The 24,007-nt window shown below is 36.9% G+C and overlaps 2 protein-coding genes and 1 long non-coding RNA gene across 6 annotated transcripts in view; 1 reads left to right on the plus strand and 2 right to left on the minus strand.

The window, feature by feature from the left end:
• The window catches only part of LOC144582107 (uncharacterized), a 133,681-nt gene extending 131,760 nt beyond the window's left edge, over positions 1-1,921 (plus strand). Inside the window, exon 6 of one of the 2 annotated variants that reach the window (XR_013534024.1) lies at positions 1,676-1,921. This is a non-coding gene — a long non-coding RNA (uncharacterized LOC144582107). The remainder of the gene's footprint in view (positions 1-1,675) is intronic. The other variant, XR_013534023.1, reaches the window with a different exon arrangement.
• Positions 1-4,630, minus strand: part of TSBP1 (testis expressed basic protein 1) — a 51,611-nt gene extending 46,981 nt beyond the window's left edge. Inside the window, 1 exon segment of the mRNA XM_054254668.2 lies at positions 4,520-4,630. Coding sequence (XP_054110643.2) covers positions 4,520-4,556 — 37 coding nt within the window. The 5' untranslated portion in view covers positions 4,557-4,630.
• Positions 4,631-10,469: 5,839 nt separating this feature from the next.
• Positions 10,470-22,367, minus strand: LOC144582106 (testis-expressed basic protein 1-like). 3 transcript variants are annotated; one of them, XM_078368870.1, is made up of 8 exons: positions 22,189-22,367; positions 20,456-20,542; positions 19,296-19,328; positions 18,408-18,440; positions 17,173-17,205; positions 17,058-17,087; positions 16,952-16,972; positions 10,471-10,662 (listed from the first exon to the last, which is right to left on the minus strand). In XM_078368870.1, the coding sequence occupies exons 1-8, from the start codon at positions 22,199-22,201 to the stop codon at positions 10,598-10,600; spliced, it is 315 nt and encodes a 104-aa protein (XP_078224996.1). In that variant the 5' UTR covers positions 22,202-22,367; the 3' UTR covers positions 10,471-10,597. The 3 variants fall into 3 exon arrangements, with proteins under 3 accessions (XP_078224998.1, XP_078224996.1, XP_078224997.1); XM_078368872.1 differs by lacking the exon at positions 17,173-17,205 and having other exon boundaries at positions 10,470-10,662; XM_078368871.1 differs by lacking the exon at positions 16,952-16,972 and having other exon boundaries at positions 10,475-10,662.
• Positions 22,368-24,007: the final 1,640 nt, after the last annotated feature.

A 24,007-nucleotide genomic window follows, 5' to 3' on the forward strand; every position in this document is an offset into this window, starting at 1 on the left:
CTTTTTCCTCTACATGCTTTGAGGAGGTGGAGGACCCTAACCTTGATTAAACTTTCCTTAGCCTCCCTGTGTGCTCCCTTATTATCTGTTTGCTCTCATTTCTCTTTCCTAAATTGAGAAATAGAAAATAAACTGAAATACGGTTTCTGAAGTTGGCACTGAGGGATAACAACAAAAATCCACATCGGTCTGAGTTAATTGGTTTATAAAGTATATAATTCTCGCTGAACTCATTTTAGAAAGGGGACCCTTGATTAGGTCTCATTAAGTGCAGAGGGCCGTCGACTACTAGAATACTTCAGTTTGCATCCTGGTTCCTCTACTTACTAGCTGTGTTACTTTGCCTGTTTTTTTTTTTAATTTAATGCCTAAGTTTATTCATTTTGAAAATAGGATTTATAATAATATCTACATTCTAGGATTATTATGGAGAAAAAGTGTTTATAACAGAGCTTAGAGCATAATGCTCAACACACATTATTATATCACCGTTTCTGACTGCAGTCCTTATCTGTTGATGCATACAGAGGTAGCGAACCATAGCCTCCTCTATCTTGGGCACTATGCTAGTTCAAGATTTTCAAAGAAATAATAGGATCAAGATCTTTGTGGTCCTGGTTTGAGAGGCTCTTTCCAAAGTTATCACAGTCCAGTGAGAATTCTCTCTCAAGAGGCCTCATCCATTCTGTAGGCCCTCACATCATCTTGAGCTTCAGGGTTGAGTAGCTTCCTGGTGGCCTTATGCATCTTTCAGTTAAATACTCTACATAACTAGTTACTCACCATCCTTTGAGATTAATCCCAGAATGTGTCATATTCTCATTTAATTTACTCACCATCCGAAGATAATCGTCAATGCTTTTTATAATTCCTAATCTGATATTCCTTTCACCTCTCCTTACTCTCTAAAACACACCATGCTGTCTGAAATTAATATCGGCAAATTTTCCTATATCTTTAAATTCTCCAAATGTTTTATTCACCATGTTGCTTTAATATGCCTGACTGTCCTTTAAAATACTGTATCTCAAGGCTGGGTGTGGTGTCTCATGTCTGTAATCCCAGCACTTTGGGAAACCGGGGAAGGCAGATCACTTGAGGCCAGGAGTCCAAGACCAGCCTGGGTAAGATGGCAAAATCTCTACTAAAAATACAAAAATTAGCTGGGCATAGTGGTGCACGCCTGTAATCCCAGCTATTTGGGTGGCTGAGACACAAGAATCGCTTAAACCCGGGAGGTGGAGTTGCAGTGAGCTGAGATTGTGTCCTGCACTGCAGCCTTGGCAACAGAGGGAGATTCTGTCTCAAAATAAATTTAAAACAAATACTGAATCTCAGATATTGCTCCAGGGTTCCAAAGTTTCATTTAAATAGGAGGAATACATTCAGGAGAGCTATTGTAAAACATGGTAATTACAGTTAATAATGTGTTATACTTGACATTTGCTAAGAGAGTAGATTTTAAGTATTCTCACCACATAAGTATGTGAGAAAATGAATATGTTAATAGCTTGATTTAATCATTCAACAATATATACATATATCAACACATTATGTTGTATACCATAAATATATATAATTCTGTCAATTAAAAAACGATAACTTTTTTAAAAAAAACCCATGTCTCTTGCAGCTCTCTTAGTGATGTCTTTTTTTTTTCTTTTTCTTTTTTGAGACAGGGTCTCACTCTGTTACCCAGGCTGGAGTGCAGCGGTGCAGTCACAATTCACCGTAGCCTTGATCTCTTGGGCTCAAGCCATCCTCCCACCTCAGCCTTCCAAGTATCTGGGACCACAAGCATATGCCACCATGTTGGCTAATTTTTATTTTTTGTAGAGACAGTGTCTCACTCTGTTGCTGAGGCTGTGATGTCTGTTTTTTTTTAGAAAAAATCCACACCCACATATGTGCCTGAATGTAGGTAAGTGACATTTTTGCTCCCCGCTGCTGTTTCCAAACAACGTCTTCTCCAGTGGAAACCCCTGTGGCCTTTGAAGCACATATGAGACTTTGTGTCTCTCTCCTTGTTGCTATTATAAATAAATATGATGGTCATTCTCTCTCATTTCATTCTTTACCAGAAGCTAGCGTTGCCTTTTTAAAGCATAAATGTGACTTTATCCCTTCCCTGATTAAAATTTTCCAATGGATTATTGTGGTGCTCAGAACTGTTCTCCATGTTTTATTCTAAAAGACTTTTTGTGATCTGGCCTCTCCCACCTTTCAAACTCCTCCACCGTCATTCACAACTAGCCTTCCTGCAGTCTTGCATGCATAATACTTTTCTTCCCCTCTCAGGAACTTGGCGTTCTTTCTGCTTGGGATGCTCTTCCCTAAGATCCTCACGTGGCTGCCACCTTTTCACCATTCATGTCAGTTCCAGTATCTCCTCAGAGAAATTTCTTTGAGTCTCCTAGCTAAAGGCCCTCACTTCTTGGTCTTGCTCTATCATATTATCTTAATTAGTTTTCTCCATAGAATTTACCATGATAGTCTAGTGATGATACTATGATAATCTAGTAATTATAGTAGGAATTATCTAGAAGGGGAAATTATCGTATTTGTTTATGTGCTTATTTTCTGACTTACCTGACTAGAATCTATGCTGTCTATGAAATACTACATTGTCTCAGGCATAGCAGTTGCGACTCTCTAAATGATTTCCCCTTTAGAGGGTTTTTATGGCAAACCTGTCTCACATGGGTCCTCTGGAGGTTTTGCTGGAGAAATTAAAGTTTCGAGTTTATCGTTTAGCATGTTTCAACCCCAAGATATCTTACCTTTTCTGTGAGTTAGATGAAAACAAAGCAAAACTAAATAAAATGTGTTTTAATTATAAAAGTAATAAAATACTGAGCTTGACAGCTTTCTAAGGGCACCTGTTAGCAGTTATATATACAACAAAATAGCCTTATTCATGGGATAAGGTTATGGCACAATATTGGATTAACATAATAATTCTGATATTTTATATTAATTTACATTTTAAGATTTTCAAATTACATTTTAAAAAGTGAAGTAATATATATTTAACATATGCATGACTTTCTAAATTCCTTGGAACAAACATTTTATTTCCAAAGAATACTTTGGATTGGAAGAGTAAATATATTTAATAATGTCCTGGGAGTAGTTAGACAAGCTCAGGACTTGGAGTCCAAAGGCCAGTTTTTAAAATCCCAGTTTTACTCTTTTTCTAGCTTTGGTCAAGTTAAATAATATCTTTAAACTTCATTTTTTCCTCATGTGTAATATCTCTAAATAGTCAAGAAACATGACTTTCTTTTTTTTTTTTTGAGACGGAGTCTTGCTCTGTTGCCAGGCACCAGGCTGGAGTGCAGTGGCGTGATCTTGGCTCACTGCAACCTTCGCCTCCCCAGTTCAAGTGATTCTCCTGCCTCAGCCTCCTGAGTATCTGGGACTACAGGCATGTGCCACCACGCCCAGCTAATTTTTAGAAGATCCGGGGTTTCACCATGTTGGCCAGGATGGTTTCGATCTCTTGACCTCATGATCCGCCTGCCTCGGCCTCCCAAAGTGCTGGGATTACAGCGTGAGCCACCACGCCCAGCCAACTTTCTTTAATTACAACCTTCTCCTTGTCCCCTACTTCCAGGCCCTGGTCTCTTCACAAACCTCTCTCTTCTTCCCTCCTATTTCTAAGTTAATGAAGCTATTATTGTTTTGCTGGAACTCTGATTGCCAGCTAAGCCATTTTAATCATCTCTTTATTCTTTAATCAGTGGACTTCTCATTCTTCAAAGGTCTCATTAATTTCAGACAAAATGCTCAATGATGGGGAAGGAAAAGATGAAGGACAAGAGCTCAGCAGAGTTAGGAAATGTTCCTTAGCTCTGTGACACACCAAAGAGACTTAGAATTTGGAAAGTTGAGTTTTTCTTTTTGCTTTCTTAAAAAGAAATGCAACAAAAAATTCATGTGGTTGTCTAGCTCAAAAACTATCAATTTCTTTCTTTTTTGCAGGGTACCGGGTAAGGATAAGTAGCAGAACAAGGAACCCCTGGGAGCACCAAACCCTTAGTGTCAGTCATAGCTCAGGGAGATAGGAAATTAGGCATCTCTTCCATTGCTGCCAGCCTGACGTGGGGATGCCTCAGGGAAGGCTACCCTTTCCTGCCAGCCATGCAAAGCTTTGAAATTCTGAGGACACAGCTAATATAATTTATCTCTCATTCTTTATTATCTTCATTCTCATCTTATTTTTCTTACTAACTTCTTGCTTTTATCCTTCTTTATTTACTCTCTTTTTTTCAACACTTCAGGTTTGGAAATTGCTCTCTTCATATCATCATTATAAACCACTAGAAACTTGCATTTTCTTTCTGTACTTTTGACTGATTATTGAGGTGTCTGGTTATGGAGAATAAAGAAATTAGAGAAATGTGAAGCTCAAGTTGCTGCTGTGCTTCAGTGAAGAAGTCTAGGAAGTTGAGGAAGATATTCTCTTGATTAAATGGGGCTAAATGTCAGCACAATTGAGAAAAGCAAAGGAACTTACCAACACCTGATGGAGACAGTGCTGAAATAAAACACATCAAAACAAGAATGAGTTCTGCTTGTCCAGGTAGAACTTAGAGGCCATAGACACTCTATTGCAGAAAGGTTGTGGGAAAGAGGATAGAAATGAGTCATATTTCATTTCCTGTTATCAACTGGAATGCAATGTGGTGATCAGCTGGATATTGACACATGGATTGCAGTACTTTTTTTGACTACAAGATCTATGCAGACTATCTTTTAATTTTGGCGATTAAGAGAATAAAAATATTTTTGTAGATTGCTAGTTTCTCAATCTATGGACATTTTTCTGTTCATATGTCTTGTTTCACTGGTGATTCTGCTGCTTTGTTCTTTCCTTCTCTACCTTTCTTTTACCTATTCCTCTCTCCCCTTTTCTTTCTTTTTTTTCCCCTTTGTTTGAAAATACTTTTTGTTACACCAAACAATTACCATCTAACTGCTTCAATAGGGGCTTCCACGTTCCAAAATTCACTTGTGCCCTATAGAGATGAATAGCGAGAGATCAAATCAGGAAGTTCTTGAATAACACTAGAAGCTAAAGAGTCAAAGCAGTGAAAGGGCGCTGACTATTGATATTTCATCCTCTCCTTTAAGTGATTACTTTGAGCACTGTATTTTTTAAAGTTTAGAAAGTAGAGCTGCACTTGAAAACTAAAAAGGGAAGTAATATATTCAAGAAAAGTATATCAAGAAGGAACCCATATGCTTGGTAATGAATGAGAAGTTTCTACCCATGTGATATCTTATTGCAGGGGCTGAGTCTTAAACACCTGATCACCAGCAGAAATCAAGGCCACAGTCATGCTTTGTAAGAACCTGGGATGCTCTTCCTTTAATATGTTAGGTTACATGGCAATCAAAGTTGCTAATCAGCTCACCTTAAAGTAGGGCGGTGATCTTGGTATATCTGGGTAGGTCCAATATAATCACAAAGATTTTTAAGAGTGGAAGAGGGAGATAGAAGAGAGTAAGAGAAAGAGATGTTACAAAGGAAGAAAGCCAGAATGATGTGATGCGAGGACTTGATTTATTTTTGTTCACTTCGAAGATAGAAGAAGGGTGCCATGAACCAAGGAATGTGGTCAGCCTCTAGAAGCGGAAAAAGCAAGGACACAGATATTTCCCAGAACCTCCGGAAAGAATGCAGTCTAGCTGACAACCTGATTGTTGTCCAGTGGGATGAATGTGACAGATTTATAACCTATGGAACTGATAGATAACAAATTTGTGTTGTTTTAAGCCATTAAATTTGTGGTAATTTGCTAGAACAGCTATAGAAAACTAATGCAACATGGTTAGACTATTTCCCCCAAATTCCCTTGTAGTTAGGTGTGGCTATATGATTGAGTTCCAGCCAATCTACTGTTGTTAGAAGTGATATGAAAGTCATCCAGCGGATGATCTTGGAAGATCATCTAGTCATGATCTTCAAGCTTTTTTCTTTCTGTTCACGTATGGAGGACAAACATGATAAACTTAGGAGCCATTATTTGAAGATGGTGGAGACTTTAGATAAGAAGAATTTGAGTGCCTAAGACATTGCTGAGAGAAGGGCCATACACCAATCTGGAATTCCTGTTTTGGACTTCTCATAAGTAAGAAATAAAATTATATTGGGTAAAACCACTGAGATTTTAAAATCTGGGGTTAACTTAATCAATGCAGATAAGAAATGCAAGAGAAGATGGAAAGAAAATCTTTATATACATAGTAATTTTGGAATTAGAGACTACAGTTTGTAGATATAGATATAAATATGGGCAAAATTCATAGCAATTAAAGTTAAATTTTTCTATTTAGAGAGATTGCGTCCATAGAATGGAAACTCTTGAATGTTTATGAGTGTGAGATACTTCATTTATCCTGCTCAGAATAAATGGAAACATTCAAGAGTTTCCATTCTGGGTCTGAGATTCACTTCATTTTTCCTGCTCAGGATAATCTTACACTCATAAAAAGTTAATCTCACACCCATAAACATTATAATGAAAATGCACAGCATAGAAGCAAAGAGAAAATCTTGAAAATATATTTATGTAGGAAGAACCATCAAACTACTAGCAGATTCTTATGAACAATAATAAATAATAAACAAGAAAATGGAATAAATCTTCAAAGTACTGAGAAAAAATAATGTTCAATTCTATACTCAGCTAAGTTTTCATTTAAGGCTGAGGGTGAAGTAGAGCTGTTTTTAGTTATATGAAACCTTAGAAAATTTTTCACACACATACGGAATTTAAAGAACCACTAAAGGATTGTATCTGGGCAAGAAATAAAAGAGAAAAGATGTAGGATAGAGCAAATCATGTTAAGCAAAAACAATGCTGATTTTCCTAAGTCTAGGTAATTGTTAATCATGAAAAATCAACGATTATTTTATTTTTAAAAAGAATGCCATAAACAAGATGGAGAATGTGGAAAGAATAGTTCGGAGGGAAGATGGTCAGTAAAGGTTATTATCTAGTCTTAGAAGAAGATGCTGATTATCTTTAATTTTTAAAGAAAAATTAAATAGTACACATTACAAATATAAGGATGAATAAAACAAAATCCAGAGAAACAGTAAGTAAAACAAAAGAAACAAGGAAATCTAATGTAGCAGCAGAAGGTAGGAAAGAAGATTTAAAAAATAAAAGAAAGCATAGAACTGTAAGTTGAAAACAATATAAATTGGCAAAATTTAGATAAACACATAACAATTCACAATATAAAATGAGTTAAAATCATCTATTAGGAAACAGAAAATTTTACATTGTTAATATCAACAAAGTCAAGCAATAGGCCATTTAAAAAGATACAAGACAAAAAAACTCCTAAGGTTCAAAATAAAAGGATGAAAAATATGTATAATAGGCAAATGCTAATTAAAACAAAGATGTTAGAACAATGCTAATATCAAACAGCATAGAGTTAAAGTAAAAAAGCAGTCATGAGGACATGAGTGGATATGAGGATATGCGTTTCAGCAGCATTTAGAAGTTACTTAGACACTTCTATTAGAAAGTAGGAGCGCCCACTTTGGCAGCACATATCTAACATTGAAGTGATGCAGAGATTAGTGTGGCCCATGTGTGAAGATGGCATGCAAATTCATGAAGCGTCTCATATAAAAATAAAACAAAAAAGAAGATAAGAAAGTCCAGAAATTAATTAAGAGCTTCATATAGCAAGCTAGTAAAAGGAACAAAAATAAAGCAAAAGTAAGGAGAAGGAATTTTAGCCATAGACATACATAGCCCAAGCTATGACAAGAAAATGGTTTCAAGAATTGGAAAAGGAGGTCAGGCACGGTGGCTCACGCCTGTAATCCCAGCACTCTGGGAGGCCGAGACAGGTGGATCACGAGTTCAAGAGATCGAGACCATCCTGCTCAACATGGTGAAACCCTGTCTCTACTAAAAATGCAAAAATTAGCTGGGCATGGTGGCTCTTGCCTGTAGTCCCAGCTACTCGGGAGCCTGAGGCAGGAGAATCACTTGAACCCAGGAGGCAGATGTTGCAGTGAGCTGAGATGGCACCGCTGCACTCCAGTCTGGTGACAGAGCAAGACTCCGTCTCAAAAAAAAAAAAAAAAAAATTGGAAAAGGAAACTCAAGATTATCAGATTTTACAGATGGCATGATTTTTTACATGTATAATTCAAGAGAATCTAAAAATTATTAGAACTCAACACAGCAGGTGGCTAGATATAAAATCTACTCATAGATATACAACATAAAACTTATATGCCAGCAATAATTATTTGTAAAATCCATATAAAGAAACTATTCACATCAGAAAGAAAAAAAATATGTGTATAGGAATTAATCCAACAAAAGACATGCAAGACCTTTCTGAAGAAAATTATATTACATTATTGAAGGGTACATGAGAAAATTCAAATAGTAGACAACTATGTTAATGCATGGGAAGAATTGATTTTATAAATTCATTACAGACTCGAAATTTCAATGAAGTTTCAAGAGTCAAATATGACTCTCAGGGATTTTGAGAAATTATAAAATTCTCGTGTAAGAGAAAACGTCCAAGAATAGCCAACACATTTCTGAAAAAGAACGAAAATAATGTGCGATTTCTTATAATAAACGTTATAAAGTTTTAGTAGTAAAAGCAATGTAGTATTGGTTCAGTAAAAGACAAAAGATCACTGGAACAGAAAATAAAATCCATGGAGAAAACAAATACGGAATGAAGACGGCATTACAAATCAGTGGAGAAAGAATGCGCACGTCAGTAAATCTAGTTGGAGCAACATGAGAAGAACTCCATCTGGCTGGTTTTCCAGATGAGAGGAAAATTAGATCTCACCTGTATTATTTCTAAAATCACTCACCAAAACCAAAAAACAATTAACAAAACCCCATTTGGATTAAAGGCCTATATGTGGAAAGGGAAACTTTAAAACTGTTAAGAGAAAGTGTTAGGTAATATATTTTTGATCCCCAGATAAGACCAAGCAAACAAACAATAAAGCAGAAACTAAAAGAGAACAAAAGATTGACAAGTTTTATTACAATAAATTGTGTGGTGTTGGGGGAGAGTGAGTGGAGGCCTTCTAAGAGTCAAGAGACACCATAAAAATTTAAAGCTAAGAGAGAATTGGAGGATATAATTGCAAATATTTAACATAACATAAAAAGTTGATGTTTCATAATAATAAGGAATTCCTACAGATCAGTAATCTAATATACAAATGGTGAAGTAAATGAACAAGCAATTTACATAAGGTGAAGCCTAAGTAGCTAGCAAACCTATGAGAAGATACTCAATTTCAGGAGTGAGCAGGGAAACGGAGATTTTAAAAATTGTGCATGTATTCAAGTGTCAATAATATAAAAATATGACAACATCTGGGATTGTTACTAATGCAGAGAAATGGGAAACTTTTATATATTTTTGTATACCGCTATGTAACTACCAAGGAGCTTGATTAATTAATAGCTAGTAAAATTTAAAATATGCATGAATTATACAAATGTTCATATACAATGTGATCATTAATCCTACTTCAGGGTATGCACCCTGGATAAACTCTTTTCCATCTACTTAAGGACATTCTTTCCAGCATTATTTGTTATAGCAGAAATTGGAAACATTGAGAATGCATCAACAGGAGAAATAATATAAAAATATTGTATATTCATAAATTGGAATATTATTCAATAATTAAAGTGTATAACCTGGATTTCAGTATTACATTTTGAGAGAAAAATGCAAATTGTAATGCTACTATCAGACAGATGCCATTTTTGTAAAACCAAACATTAAAAAAAATTATACTGTATTTTGTCCAGTGATAGGTAGAGACTCTAAATATATGTAAATAGACTTAAAATATATTAATAAGACTGGGAAGAAGGGAGTGAAATAAGTCTATGATAACTTGAGAAATATGACAAGAATATTATCAATTTGTCACATCTAAGGTGTAGATATACAAGCGTTAATTATTTTTATACTTAATTTAAAAAACTTTCTTAAAAGAGAAAAAAATACAGAAACAATAGGGCTTGCAAACCAGGTGACAGTAGAATTGAAAGAAAACCACAAAGCACTTACCTAGAGAGTTGGCTGATGGTGCTAAAATACACACACAGAAAACACGAGGTGAATCATGAGAATTTGGATCTCTAATCTTTGCATATCAGCTTCAGTCACTGTCACCCCCTTCTCAGGAGTTGAAACCTATGCCCAGGGGACATCACTGATCTGGTGATTGGTACCAAAGGCCACTCCCACGAGCTACTGCATGTGCTTTTGAACTCTAAAAAAGGGTTTAATTTATAGTAGGTAGATGCCATTCCTGTTGTCCTAATTCCTCCCTCCATTTCCCTCTCTATTTTCTTCTCTCTCTCCCTTTTATCTTCATTACTTACATTTTCTCTTGCTCATCACTTCTTCTATTGCTTTCCTTTTCTCCCAGCCAATTTTAAAACCTGTTTGTTGCTGACAGATCATTCTAGACTAGCACTAGAAAACTTAGTATTCATATGACTTGACATATGACAGGATTTCTCTTTCTTCAAAGCATTTACAATCTATGGAAATGTTGCTAAGGGGAAGCAAATTTTTGTCGAGAAACAAGGTAGTACTTACTGTAATCTCTTTTGGATCTCCCTGAAAACACAAACAAAAGAAAGAAAAATCAATTTGGATATTTTATTTCTGTAGTTTTGGTATCATTACAGAGGATCACCCAATCAACATCCTCAAATATCCAATTAGACAAGAAACTGGAGACAAAATCTCCTCATGACTTAATTTATAAGTTAAATGACATAAAAAACCAGGCAAAGATCAATTAAGATAAATACATGTAGTGAGAAGAAATAATAAACTATCCATGCAAACATTAAAACAGAAGAATATATAGTTATGAAAGTTGAGGTCAAATAAAATAAGGAATGTAAAATATTTCCTCACCTGATGGAGAATTCAAGTTCGATGAAAATATGGCAAATTATAATGAATGCATATGTGTACATTGATTGTGACTGAATGTGCATCCTATGATCTAAAACCTGTTCTTAGTGGTGTCATGGAAACAGACTTTCTAAAAGATCTGGAGACAAAGCAAATTGCAGGACAAACTAGACATGTTATTGCTGTTGTTTTCATAAAAGTGTAAAAGTAAATAGTAATATTGATACTTTGTAGTTGATTTAAACTATATTGAATCATAGTGTCACGTGATATTTTACTAAAGTATAAAGATCTACTCAGAAATGTAAAGACAACAGTATTCTTTTTCAGCTTCTTTTCTGAAAATGAGTGCTCTCCTTCTATATCTATACTTGATAGTTATTGTGTGCTCTCCTTCCATACTTGATAGTTAATGTGATGGGAATCAAGGTCAAAATACATTCTCTGTTTTATAATAATGTTACTTGTTTCTCATGGTTCTATGGGGATTTTAAAAATGGAAAATACATCAAGATGTAAATACAGTTGCCACAAAAATTAAAAATACCACTGAGGTGCTGAATACTTTCATATGCCACACTTCTAATTTGTTATAAAAACTTTCATGTACTACACTTACGTTTGCTAGAAAAATACTAAGAATAAATTTAATTTCAGAAAAATTTTAGAATAACCATGGCAGCTTTTATATGTGATATATATAAATTAAACTGAACTTTGAGTACAGAATTTCATGTACCTACACTGACATAATGACCTTACCTAATATTAACATCTTCCTGCCAGAAGATTTCTATAGTCTCAAGTTGACCAGTACATTTATATTCCTATGCCTAGAAACAATAGAGGGAAGGCTAGTATAGCTGGGGAACTTAGAAACTCAGGATGACCGAGATTTATAGGTTACGTTATGGGGACTGGAAAGTCAGAGAAATAGTTATTTGGCTTTATGAATTTTAAATATGACTTATTAAAACAACAATAAAATGTTTACTGATTCAAGTTTTTCCCTAAGAATGCAAGGGAGCCCAGATTAGAAAGATACCAAGATTGTAGGCTGTACCCTAATTATCTGTAAACAGGAAATTAAAACTTAAGTTATTACTAAATTATATAAGAATAAACTCTCCAACCTTCTAAAATTTGGAAATCAAGACAATTCTAAATCCCTGGTTAGGTTGTCACTTGCAAGTGCTGTGGCCCTGGGCAAGTCAGTAATGTTTTTTCAGCATTAGTTTCTCTTCTGTGAATTAGGGATAACAATAATATATTACTTTATTCATTTAAGAGCTATTTATTAAGGATCTCCCTGACTGTGGTGAGGAGAATAGACTATAAGAAGGCAAGAGGAATACAAGGAAACAAGTTAGGAGGCAAGAGACATTGGCACTTAAGCTAAGAGTGCCATGGTGGTGGAAAGTGGTTTGATTTGGAGTACAATTCGAAGGCATCACAGATGGGACTTGATAGTGGGTTGGATGAAGGGAGTGAGAAAGGAGTTAAATATGACTCCAAGGTAGGTAGTCTGAGCAATTAGGTGAATACAGGTGCCAGCAACAGTGTGTAGAAGGGATTAGGGCTTGGGTTTTAGACATGCTAAGAGTGAGATGCCTTTCATATGTCTTCAGGACAAGTGTATTATGATTATAGTGGTTGTTCACTGCACAAAGAGTTAAGGGAACTGAAATCCCCAACAGTGGCTCTGGGGTGGGCCTGCATTCACCTGGAGGAAGGAACACCTTTTCTTAATATGCACCAAAGCAACCTGTGGGCTTTGGTAGCCAGGGAGGGATTTGTGGGTAGTTCATCTTTGTGTGGTTGACAGGTTGTTTGTAGATATTAAATATGAAGGAAATGAAAAAAAAAATGCCCATCAGAGTGAATAACACATAGCAGGTACATGTTAATTCTCTTCCCTTCTGTGGTGTGTAGCTTTATTTTGCTTATTTGTGTACCCTTAAATTCCTAACATTGAGGTAGCGTCTTGCACTGGTTAAATCTGGTGTTCCAATGGACTGTTAGTAAAGAGGTTTGTTCCCAAGAAATGTGAGATGTAAATGACAACAGTAGACAATAGCAGCATTTCTTTGTACCTTTGGAATTTTATTGCATAAATCATGCTTTAATGCGATGAACTTTTAGGAATTTATTCCTCGATTTCTTAAAATTTCCATTAAGAAAGGTGCAATGAGTAGTTAGCATTTGTGAGATTTGGGATGGTGATTTCTCTTGACCACTCAGATTATTTTCTCTTTTCTTTAGCTTTATTGAAGTATAATAGACAAAAATTATATATATTTAAGGTGTGCAATGTGGTATTCTAATATATATATAATTTTACTATGTGTATATATGTATATATATATACACACACACATAGTAAAATGATTGCCCCAATCAAACGAATTAACATATCTACCACTTCACACACTTACTTTTATTTTTCATTTTGTGATGAGAATATGTAAGCTCTACTCTCTTAGTAAATTTCAAGTATACAATACATTATATAGTCACCATGCTGTACATTGGGCCTACATAACTTATTTGTCATAAAACTGCAAGTTTTTACCCTTTGGCCAACATCTGCCCATTTCTTCCACCCTCAACCTCTGGTAATCACCCTTCTGCTGAGTTCAACTTTTTAAGATTCCTTATATACATGAGATCATGCAGTATTTGCCTTTCTGTGCCTGGCTAATTTTACTTAGCATGAGGTCTTCCAGCTTCATCCAGGTCATTGCAAATGGCAGGATTTCTTTCTTTTCTTAAGGCTTAATACTATTTGTTGTGTGTGTCCGTGTATCACATTTTCTTCATCCATTCATCCACTGATGGACACCTAGTTTATTCCTGTATCTTGGGTATTTTAAGTAATGCTGCAATGAATATGGGAATGCAAATATCTCTTCAAGATAATGATTTTTATTTCCTTTGAATATATGCCCAGAAGTGACATTGCTGAATCATATGGTAGTTCTATTTTTAATTTATTGGAGGAACCACAATACTGTTTTCCATAATGGCTGTATTAATGTACATTCCTAACAACAGTGTACAAGGGTTCCCTTTTCTCCACATCCTTGCCAACACTTGTTATCCCTTGACTTTTTGAATGCATCCTAACTGGTGCGAGTTGCATTTCCTTGATGATTACTGATGCTGGGCACCTTTATCTTTATTTATTAGTTCGCTGTATGTCTTCTCTGAGAAATGTCTGTTTAGGTCCTTAGTCCATTTTAAAATCAACTTGTTTGAGCTGTATTTTGACTTGTATCTTGCTTTTGAGTTGCATGAGTTCCTTATATATTTTGGATATTGCTACCGTTTGATTGTTCCCTCCAAAACTCATATGGAAACTTAATCCTCGACATGACAGCATTGAGAAATGAGCCTTAAAGAGGTGATTATATGATAAGGGTTCTACCCACATAAATGGATTAATCTGTTAATCGAATAATGAATTGTCATGAAAGTGGAACTGGTGGCTTCATAAGAAGAGGAAAAACCTAATCATAGCCTGTTAGGCACCTTGCCATGTTATGCCCTGTACCACCTCAGGAATCTGTAGAGAGTTCCCACCAGCAAGAAGGCTCTCACCAGATGTGCCCCCTCAGCCTTGGGCTTTCCATTCTCCATAACTGTAAGAAATAATAATAAGCTTCTTTCCTTTATAAATTACATAGTTTTAGTTTCCTCATACCTGAAAAACAGCTTTACAGGGTAAAGAGTTCTTGGCTGACAGTTTTTTTCTTTCAGCAACTTGAATTTATCATCCCACCAGGTACTGGCCTAGAAAATATCTGCTTAGAAGTGCTAATACCCTTTTGCTAAACCTTTAAATGTGATATGCCTCTTTCAGGATTCTCTCTTTAACTTTGATTATTGACAATTTGACATAATGTCTTAAAGAAGTCTTCTTTGGGTTGAATACAATTGGAGAATTTTGAGTTTCATGTATCGATATGTCTGTATCTCTTCACAGATTTGGAAAGTTGTTAGCAATTATGCCTTAAATAAGCATTTATTCTATTTTCTTTCTCTTTTCCTCTGAGACTCCAATAATGCAAAAGTCAGCTTCCTTAATGGTTTCCCATAAATCTTGTACACATTTCTTCATTTCTTTTCTTTGTGTTTCTTTTTTGTACTCTGACCAGATAATTTTAAATGACTGTCTTCGACTTCTCTTGTTCTTTCTTGTACTTGATCCATCACCTTGGAAACTCTCTATTCCCTTTTTTATTTTTAGTTTAGTCATTGTATTCTTCAGCTCCAAAATTTGTTTGGCTCTCTATTTTTTTCTATTTCTTTGTTGAACTTCTACTTTTGTTCTTGTGTTGTTTTCCTGACGTCACTAATTTGTTTATCTGTGTTGTCTTGTAGCCCACTGAACTTTCTTATAACAATTGTTTTGGATTTTTACTCAGGCAACTTGAAGATTGATTTTTGGCAAACCTTCGATTTGGTGGTTCATTACTGAAATATTATTGTGTTCTTTCAGTGGTGTCATGTTCCTTGGTTTTTATGTCCTTGAAGTCTTGTGGTGCTTTTTCACATTTGAAGAAATGGTCACCCCCTTCAGTATCTGTTAACTGTCTTTGGGAGAGAAACGCTTTCACCAAACAGCCCAGCTGAGACTCTCTCAAAGCTTTTCTATGGATGTGCCTGCTCCACAGATGGGAATTTTTTTTTTGAGACAAAATCTCATTCTGTTGCCCAGACTGGAGCAGTGGTATGATCATGGCTCATGGCTGCACCAAACTCGGGCTCAAGCAGTCCTCCAACTTCAGCTTCCTGAGTAGCTGGGACTATATGCGTATGCCACCACATCTAACTAATTTTTTTTTTTTTTTTTTTTTTTTTTTAGAGACAAGGTCTCACTATGTTTCCCAGGCCAGTCTCAAACTCCTGGGCTCATGCAGTCCTCCCTTCTTGCCCTGCAAAGTGCTGGGATTTCAGGCATGAGCCACCACACCCTGTCTAGATGGGATTTCTAAGATTGTGCCTTCTCTCAGTCCTGCAAAGGCAGTTCAGGTTCTGAGAACCTTCCCTTTGTTTTCTCTAGGGTGGTGCTCTGGAATTCTCAAGTTTGTGTGCTTTTTTCAAGTCCCACAAAGTCAAACTGACTGTGAGATGTTTCCACTTGTTGTCCATGGTGGTTCATTTGGGGACTCAGCCTGGGTGGGAGAGTGAAATTTGTGGAATGCTTGGTGTGCCTGTGGATCAGTAGTGCAAGGGGCATAGGTCAGGCATCTCAAATGGCAGGCTTTCTGATGAGGTGTGAGTGAGTTCTGCAGTGTCTTTTCCCTGTTCCCACCCTCTCCTAACCATTCAACCATGCTGATCATCTCGGTGTTCTGGGTGGAATGAGAAATAAGTGGGTCTACTGGACAGCATCCTGAATTGAATGGCCAAGGGATGTGGGCACTCACTCACTCATTATGTTTTCCACTTTTTTGCTGTGGAAGGAAGTGTGGGCCAAGTGGACCTATCTCAGCATTGAGCTGTGCCACCTTGGGGGAGAAGTGATGTGGGTAAAAGGAAACTGTTCTTCTTACCCTCTTTAATACCTCTGTTTTAGGATTTTATAACCTGACAGTCTGCTGGAACTTCTCAGCTGGACTCCTGGACTCCCACAAGGGTATTGTCTCATCTGTGGATAGTTGTCTCAACTGACGTTTCTGTGTGGGAAGAAAGCTCCTATTCTACTATCTTGCTGATACCATTCTCTCATATTTCTTTTGTTAAATGCTTAGGAGTTGGATAGGAGAGGAATTGCATAGCTTTGGGGAAAATGGTGCTGCATAGTGTGATGGTGAATGTTTGTGAATATTTCTCAGGATATTCTGTACACTACTCTGATTTCTTCTTCTTCTTTTTTTTTTTAAAAAAGACTTTGGTCAGTTTTTATATCTTTCTATGTTATGACAGGAAGAAGCATTGATTTTCCTTTAATTTTGCCAAAATCTCTAAATATACTCACCTTGGTTATCATATGAAGTATCTAGAGAATTGAAGAAAAATTATAATATTCTTAATTACTCATACATAGAATCCTATATTAATTTCTTAGCAATACAATAATTTACCACTTTCTGTTGAATATGCATGTTGGGATCCTAAAAGAGAAGATTAAAAATGTAATGAGATTTTACCTTAACAAGTAAGTCTATATTATTTTTTGTTAGATAAAAATCTGTTTACCTCTTCCTCTTTTAGATCTCTGAGAAGAAAAATCTTTTAGGAAAGAAAATAACATATTAACTTTACAACAGTTCATTAAAAATAAGTTTATCATTAGTCTCAACCCAACTACTAAAAGATTTGCCAATTTCCCAGATATTCTCATTTTCTTTGGGTTTTATTTCAGAAAATAAGAGGTAATGCCATGGCACTTTGTTCCTCACTCTTGTTGTTCACGATAGACGAATCACAGAGGCAAAAAGGAGAAGGATGGACCAAGAGTTCAAGTGTGGGGCATGGACAGCAAGCGAAGTGACTGAGCTACTTCCTCTTTCCCTTCCTCAACTCTCAGGGATCTACATGCTTGTAGAGTGTGTGTGTGTGTGTGTGTGTGTGTGTGTATGTGTGTGTGTGATTATATCCACATATCCACATCTACAGTCTCATAACCTTATAGTTCTGGTGTAGCTGGTGGGCCGGGTGTGGACAACTTTAGTGACTTCCAGCAGGAATGAGAGGTAGGTCTAGTGGTTCTTGTTGAGTTCTGGAGATAGGACTAGTCAGAGAGAGACGAAGGGGAGAGAGAGAAAGAGAGAGAGTGAGTGAGCCAAGGGCACATCTATAGGCAGCCCTAGTGAGTGGATGTTGAAAGAGAACATTGAGTGTTGGGGCGTGAGGGTTAAGGGTAGCCATGGTACATGGAAATTAGTGGTACTGGTGTGTCCCTTCAAAAAAGTAGACAGTGCATTGCTGTCTTCTCATAACTATCACATTTCAAAACCTGAGTTTGATATCCAGCTCCTTCCTCAGCTAGGTGAACTTGAGTAAGTCTCAATCTTTTGAGCATAAATATCATCTGCTTAAATGGGGATAAGCTTTGTTTACCTCTTATATTATGATGCATGGCTTTCAAAGTATATTTTTACATACACTCTTCCATTTCATATTCATTTTATCCACATTTTAAACATCCAGGAAATTATTTTGGAGAGGTTCCTTAACCTTTCTAATATCTTGGGGGTAAACAGAAAATGGAAATGAATTATTTTGATGGTTTTAAGAAGGGAAATTATTTATCTTCCCTGAAAAAAATGCACAATTTTTCTTGAGAGAGAGAGAGGAGTGAGAAGCATTTGGATATTATAGCAAGGAAAGATATCCTGACTCAACAATCATACTCAAAGGGAGATGAGTTGATTTACTCTCTGAAGAGTACATCTCTTCATTAACTCTCCAGTAATTCCTAATGTATTTACCTCTGCCATCCTCACAGTCCAGAAGTCTAGCACCTAGAAAAAAAGGAGAGCTCATGATTTTGCTTCTTAATTATGAATGAGGCTTTATTTAAGACTCTGAGAACTAATGTAAACATGAGTTCCTAATGGTGAATAATGATGTGAATTAATTCACGTTGCAGAAACTAGGACTTGTGCATAAGTTGCAGGAGCTGATGATGATAAGTGACTGTGCCAATCACCAGTTTTATAATAATAGTCAGGCTAAGTGGTAATCAGGAGTTTCAAAGTTTCTTTTACCTCTTGATATTTCAGCAGCTAGTCTCCTGGTTTTTTTTTTTTTTTTTTTTTGCCTTGTACCAATCCTGTGCTATCTTTCTTAGCAAGTTTGGCATCTCTCCAGACCTTTCCATGGAAACTCTTCTTCACCTCTTCACATCCTGAAGTTGGTACTCTTCTCAGTATAATTAGCTTAACTATGTTCACTCTCTTTATTCTAGGATGCATTAGATTTTTCTCTAATGTCCTGCCACCTTACTTAGACCCTCTGCAATAATGGATTTTGTTTTTTTACTGAACCATCTGTTCCATCGCCTGAGGAGTTTGCTATTTCTATGGGTTAGTATCTCTGTTGCTGCTCTCAGACCGCAGGAAGCAGCTGAAGAGAGCCTCAAAATGATGCAGGCCTACCCAGTATTATTAATTCTTTCCAACTCCGGTCTGGCATTCAGTGCTGCTGAGAGATCTCTGGTACATTTCTCCCAGTCACTTAGAAATTCAGCTCATGCAATGGTGCACTAGGTAAGGTTCTGGAAACACAACTGTAAACAAGACAGACTTCATTCCCGCCTTGTGAAAATTCTATAAATACTTACTGTATTTCTTTTTCTTATGAGTATAAGTACTTACTTTGTTCTGAACAGTAACTGGAGACATACGTTTCTGTGGAAGAATGAGGCAAAATATTTGTATTAGTTAGTTGTGAGAAGTGTTCTTCCTCTGATCCAACTCTCTTCACTCTAAGCTGTGCTGCTTGTCTCCCAAGGTGGTCCTCCTGACACAACGCAGTACTGTTCTCACCTGTTTTCCACAGCTCCCATCAGCCCTGTTTTATCTATCTTTTCACACCACGTATGCTTTGAGGGCTCACAGGCATTGAGGGTGGGAAACAGGGAAGGAATATAACTGATTAGAAAGTTGTGGGAGAGAAACAGAAAAAACCGGGAAAGAGTGATCTTATGGCATAGAAATAGGTCTTAGCTTTTATGAGCTCCATCTCTGTTTCGTTGAAAAGTACTACTCTGTATTTGTCTCTTCTTATCATCTCCCCAAATTAAGTCACTAAAAGTGTCCAATTCTTTTTATATAACACTAGACATTGGTGTTTACTAACATACTGTCTTCACACTTCTATTTTTTTTTTTAACTTGGGTAATTCCCCTTAGAGCCCAGGCAATTGCTCTACTTCTTTTAAAGTATTCTCATTACTTTTGCTAAACTCTATCTGTAATTTTTTTCTTTTTGAGGCAGAATCTCACCCTGTCACCCATGCTGGAGTGCAATGGTGTGATCTTGGCTCACAGCAACCTTCGCCTCCCGGGATCAAACAATTCTCCTGCCTCAGCCTCCTGAGTAGCTGGGATTACAGGTGCCCACCACCATGCCGATCTAATTTTTGTATTTTTTTCTTTTTGCTTTAATTTTTGTATTTTTTTAAATAAAGACAGGGTTTCACCATGTTGGCCAGGCTGGTCTTGACCTCCTGACCTCATGATCTGCCTGCCTCAGCCTCCCAAAGTGCTGAGATTACAAGTGTGAGCCACTGCACCCAGCCTATCTGTGACTTTTTGTTTTACATTGTTGATAATGTAAACTTTGGGAGTTAAAAGTGCAGGGAGAATCACTAATAGGTCACAGATTTTTTGACTCAAGTATTAAAACAGATTCCCAGAATATCGGCAAAGTCTCTAGCTGTCTGATAAGTAGAGATGAACTCAGACTGAAAATCTTGGCATCCCTCCCTCCACAGTTTTCACAAGAAATCTTCATTTTGACTCATTACTACTCACCACTTTGCTTACGTCGTATCCATCTTGTTAACAAAACAGCCAGGATGGCAAGTGCCAGTAGAGTCAGGATGATAGCCAAAGTTATTTCTGAAAACAAAAACTCACCTGTAGATATGCTTGTTTAGACCAGGTAATTACCAGAAACAACTTCTGATCACCTCTTACTGCCCACCAGATAGACTTCCCCCGCTTTCTGCTACAGCAACTCTTTTATTCTTTTATTTGCCTTATATTACTGTCCTCACATTCCTGCCCATGCCCATTTTTAGCTGTTACACGGGTTCTTTGGTCATACACTAAGAACCTCAGGTGCTGTGTACCCTTGGCTTAGAGCTGGCAATCCGACAGATTTCCTCATCAGCTGAACCCTTTACTCCCCAGGCAGGAAGAATGTTAAAGGGAATCAGTGGTCTACAAAGCTACCCACTGGGGTATCAGGGGAGAATATTAGAACTTCTAGATTTTGTGTAATTTTAACTCATACCTTTAAAGTTGCAAGGTTTTCTGCATATATATATATACACACACACACATATCTGTATAGCTATAAATTTATAACATTTATAAACATACTTGTATAGGGAATGTATACTCAAAACATTTTCATGAGTGAATTACTGAAAACCTTTCAGCACCCTGACCGAAGGATGCTGTCTGAAGGTGGTTTTATTAATGAAAGCCACAGCAAAGGACAGAAATTTCTTATCACAGAAAAAACTTTCAGTCATCCCTCCCATGCCCCTCATAAGATAGATATTTGTGAGGTTTGTTATTGTGGTTGGTCGGATAAAACATACTGGGATTGCTTAACACAAGCAATGTGTTTGTTTATGTGTCATTGATTTGCATTCAATTGATGTAAGATAGTCTTTCAGTTATAGGAGAGAAAAATCTTAGACAATATCATCATATGGTTATAAAGGGCAGTGGATACCAAGGAGCTGGGGAAGGAAAAAAATGAAGAGAGAGAGAGAGACAGAGAGAGAGAGAGAGACAGAGAGAGAGAGAAAGGAAAGAAGAAAAAAAACCAACCAATCTGCTGGTGAAAGTAAAATCTCTGAAGAATACTGAGCTCTGAAAGAGTAAGGAAATAGGTTACACCCAGATTAAGACTACTTCAAACAAACAGTAGGTGAATCCACCGCAAGATGCAATAGCACACCTCCGATCAGGACAGATTAGGCACTTGTCTACTGAGTCTTCTGGGTGTTTGGGCCTGTGAGAAAATTCTCCTGCCAAATCAGCTTTTGGAGATTTAACCAGATGGTGTACTCAGTACTACTGTATACTTAGTAGTATACAGCAGTACTCCCTTTCTTCCTTTGGTGTCTGAAATGCCATCTATAGGACAGTTAGAAGATGGTCCATCTCATTTACAGCGAAAATTAGAGGAAATCATTATTTCTGAGTTGAGGCAGATTATAGAGTGATCATACTATGGAAAGGGAGATAAAGGATGAAGAAATTTTCCTAGTGCTATGGAGGATGGTTATTTTCTCTGTTCAATTTAAACTCTAGAAACCAAAGGAGAAACCACCACTATCAGCCTAGAGCTTAGTTAACTGTGGGTTGTTTGCCCCAGACTTCCAGAGGAATCAATAAGAGTGAAAGAAAAAATACTGAATTTGAAAGGAAGCAGGCAAGGAAGATAAAGCAGTTGTGTTAAAGTCCCTTAGAGGAGACTCCTGAGCCATTAGAGTCAAGGAGTCTTCAAAGACGGAGTTAGTCCATACCCAAGACTATCATTTTCCAGGTATTGTCTTCAGCTGGTCTCGCATCGTCTGGATTTCTTTGTCAGAGAGAGATCAAGATAAAAGGAACAACTCAAGTTCACTGTTTCTGAGCAGTATGAACTTGGGTGTCAGGGAGGCCCTTGTAGGCGGAGATGCAGAGGATCACTGAGAAATTGTGTGGAGCAGATTGAGCAGACCTAAGCATTTATGGAAATGTGGCCTGGGAAGGTTCTGGAATCTGTGTCATAACAGAGGCTTAGAACATCAGAGAGGGAGGAGAGAAGGCAGAGGAGGATCAAGAGGCTAGGAAGATTTAAGGATAAAAGGGAACTCACTCTATCTGGGCTTTAGAATTATTTCTAGTTTTTCAGAGATTTTAAGGCCAGAGATTGTATACCATTAATCTTTGCAACTCTTGAGGCAGAGAACCTTCCACAGAATAGGTACTTTATAAATGTTTGATAATTAAAAATGAGAAAAATGTCTATATTTAAAAAGAGGTAGACTGGATAAATAAAAAGTGGTACATATACACCACGGAATACTACACAGTCTTAAAAAAGAATGAGATCATGTCCTTTGCAGCAATATGGATAGAGCTGGAGACCACTATCCTAAGCAAACTAAAGCAGGAACAGAAAACCAAATACCATGTGTTCTTACTTATAAATGGAAGCTAAACAAGAACACATGGACACTAAGAGGGGAACAGCAGACACTGGGGCCTACTTGAGGATGGAGGCTAGGAGGAGGGAGAAAAAATATCTCTTGGGTGCTATGCTTATTACCCAGGTGACACTAAAGAACCTGTTCATTAACCCCTGGCAACATGCAATTTACTTATATAGCAAACAATTACATGTACCCTTAAACCTAAAAGTTAAAAAAAGAAGGGCCTTGAAACAAATGAAGGTGGACAAAGGAAGCCAACAGTTGGGGTTAGATAGCAAGAAGAAACCCAGCCTGGAGGTCTGTGGTGCCAGGAAGAGTGAGCCAGTAAATGGGATCTCATAAGCCACTGTGGAGAACAAGGAGAGTAACAAACACTTTTACTGACTGTCTATTGACTACGAGGCTCTAGAGTGGGTACCTTATAAGCATAAACTTTAATCCTCAATAAACTTTAAAAAATTCTTAAAGATGGAGAGAGACACTAGGAGTTACCCAGCCAACAAATGGCAGTTTCTGACTCCAAAGCCTATACCACATTCACAAAGCCACATTTTGTTTCTGTCTTTTATGCATCGTGTGGTGGTGATTTCTGGGGTAAGAAGTCAGTCGCTTGAAGAGGAAAGTGATGCCTTCTAGTTTTAGGAGGCTCTTCTGCCAAAAATAATTCTCAAAAGTTTTGAGATTATTTTTCTGTAAGTGTTTTAGGCATACTTATAAGACACCATCAAACATACAAATATATTAATTATGGAAGTACCAGAATGAGAGAAAGGGGAAGGAGCAGAAAGCTTAATTGATGGAATATTATCTGAAAATTTTCCAAATCCTGAGAGGGCCATGAACATCTAGACTGAAGAAGATCAAAGCATCTCAAGCAAGTTCAATTTAAAAAAGACACACTCCAAGTACATTATAATCAAATTGTCAAAGGTCAAAGACAAAGAGAGGATTCTGAAGGAAACATCACATATAAGAGATCTCTCATAAGCCCGTTAGCAGACTTCTCAATGGAAAACTTGCAAGTCAGGAGGGAGTAGGGTTACATATTTAAAGTGCTAAAAGAAAAAGAAATACCAACCATGAACGCTATACTTGGCAAAGCTATCTATGAGAAATGAAGGAGAGATAAATAGATAAAGACGTTTGA

Source organism: Callithrix jacchus, chromosome 4 (genome assembly GCF_049354715.1).
Source record: "Callithrix jacchus isolate 240 chromosome 4, calJac240_pri, whole genome shotgun sequence".
NCBI lineage: Eukaryota > Metazoa > Chordata > Mammalia > Primates > Cebidae > Callithrix > Callithrix jacchus.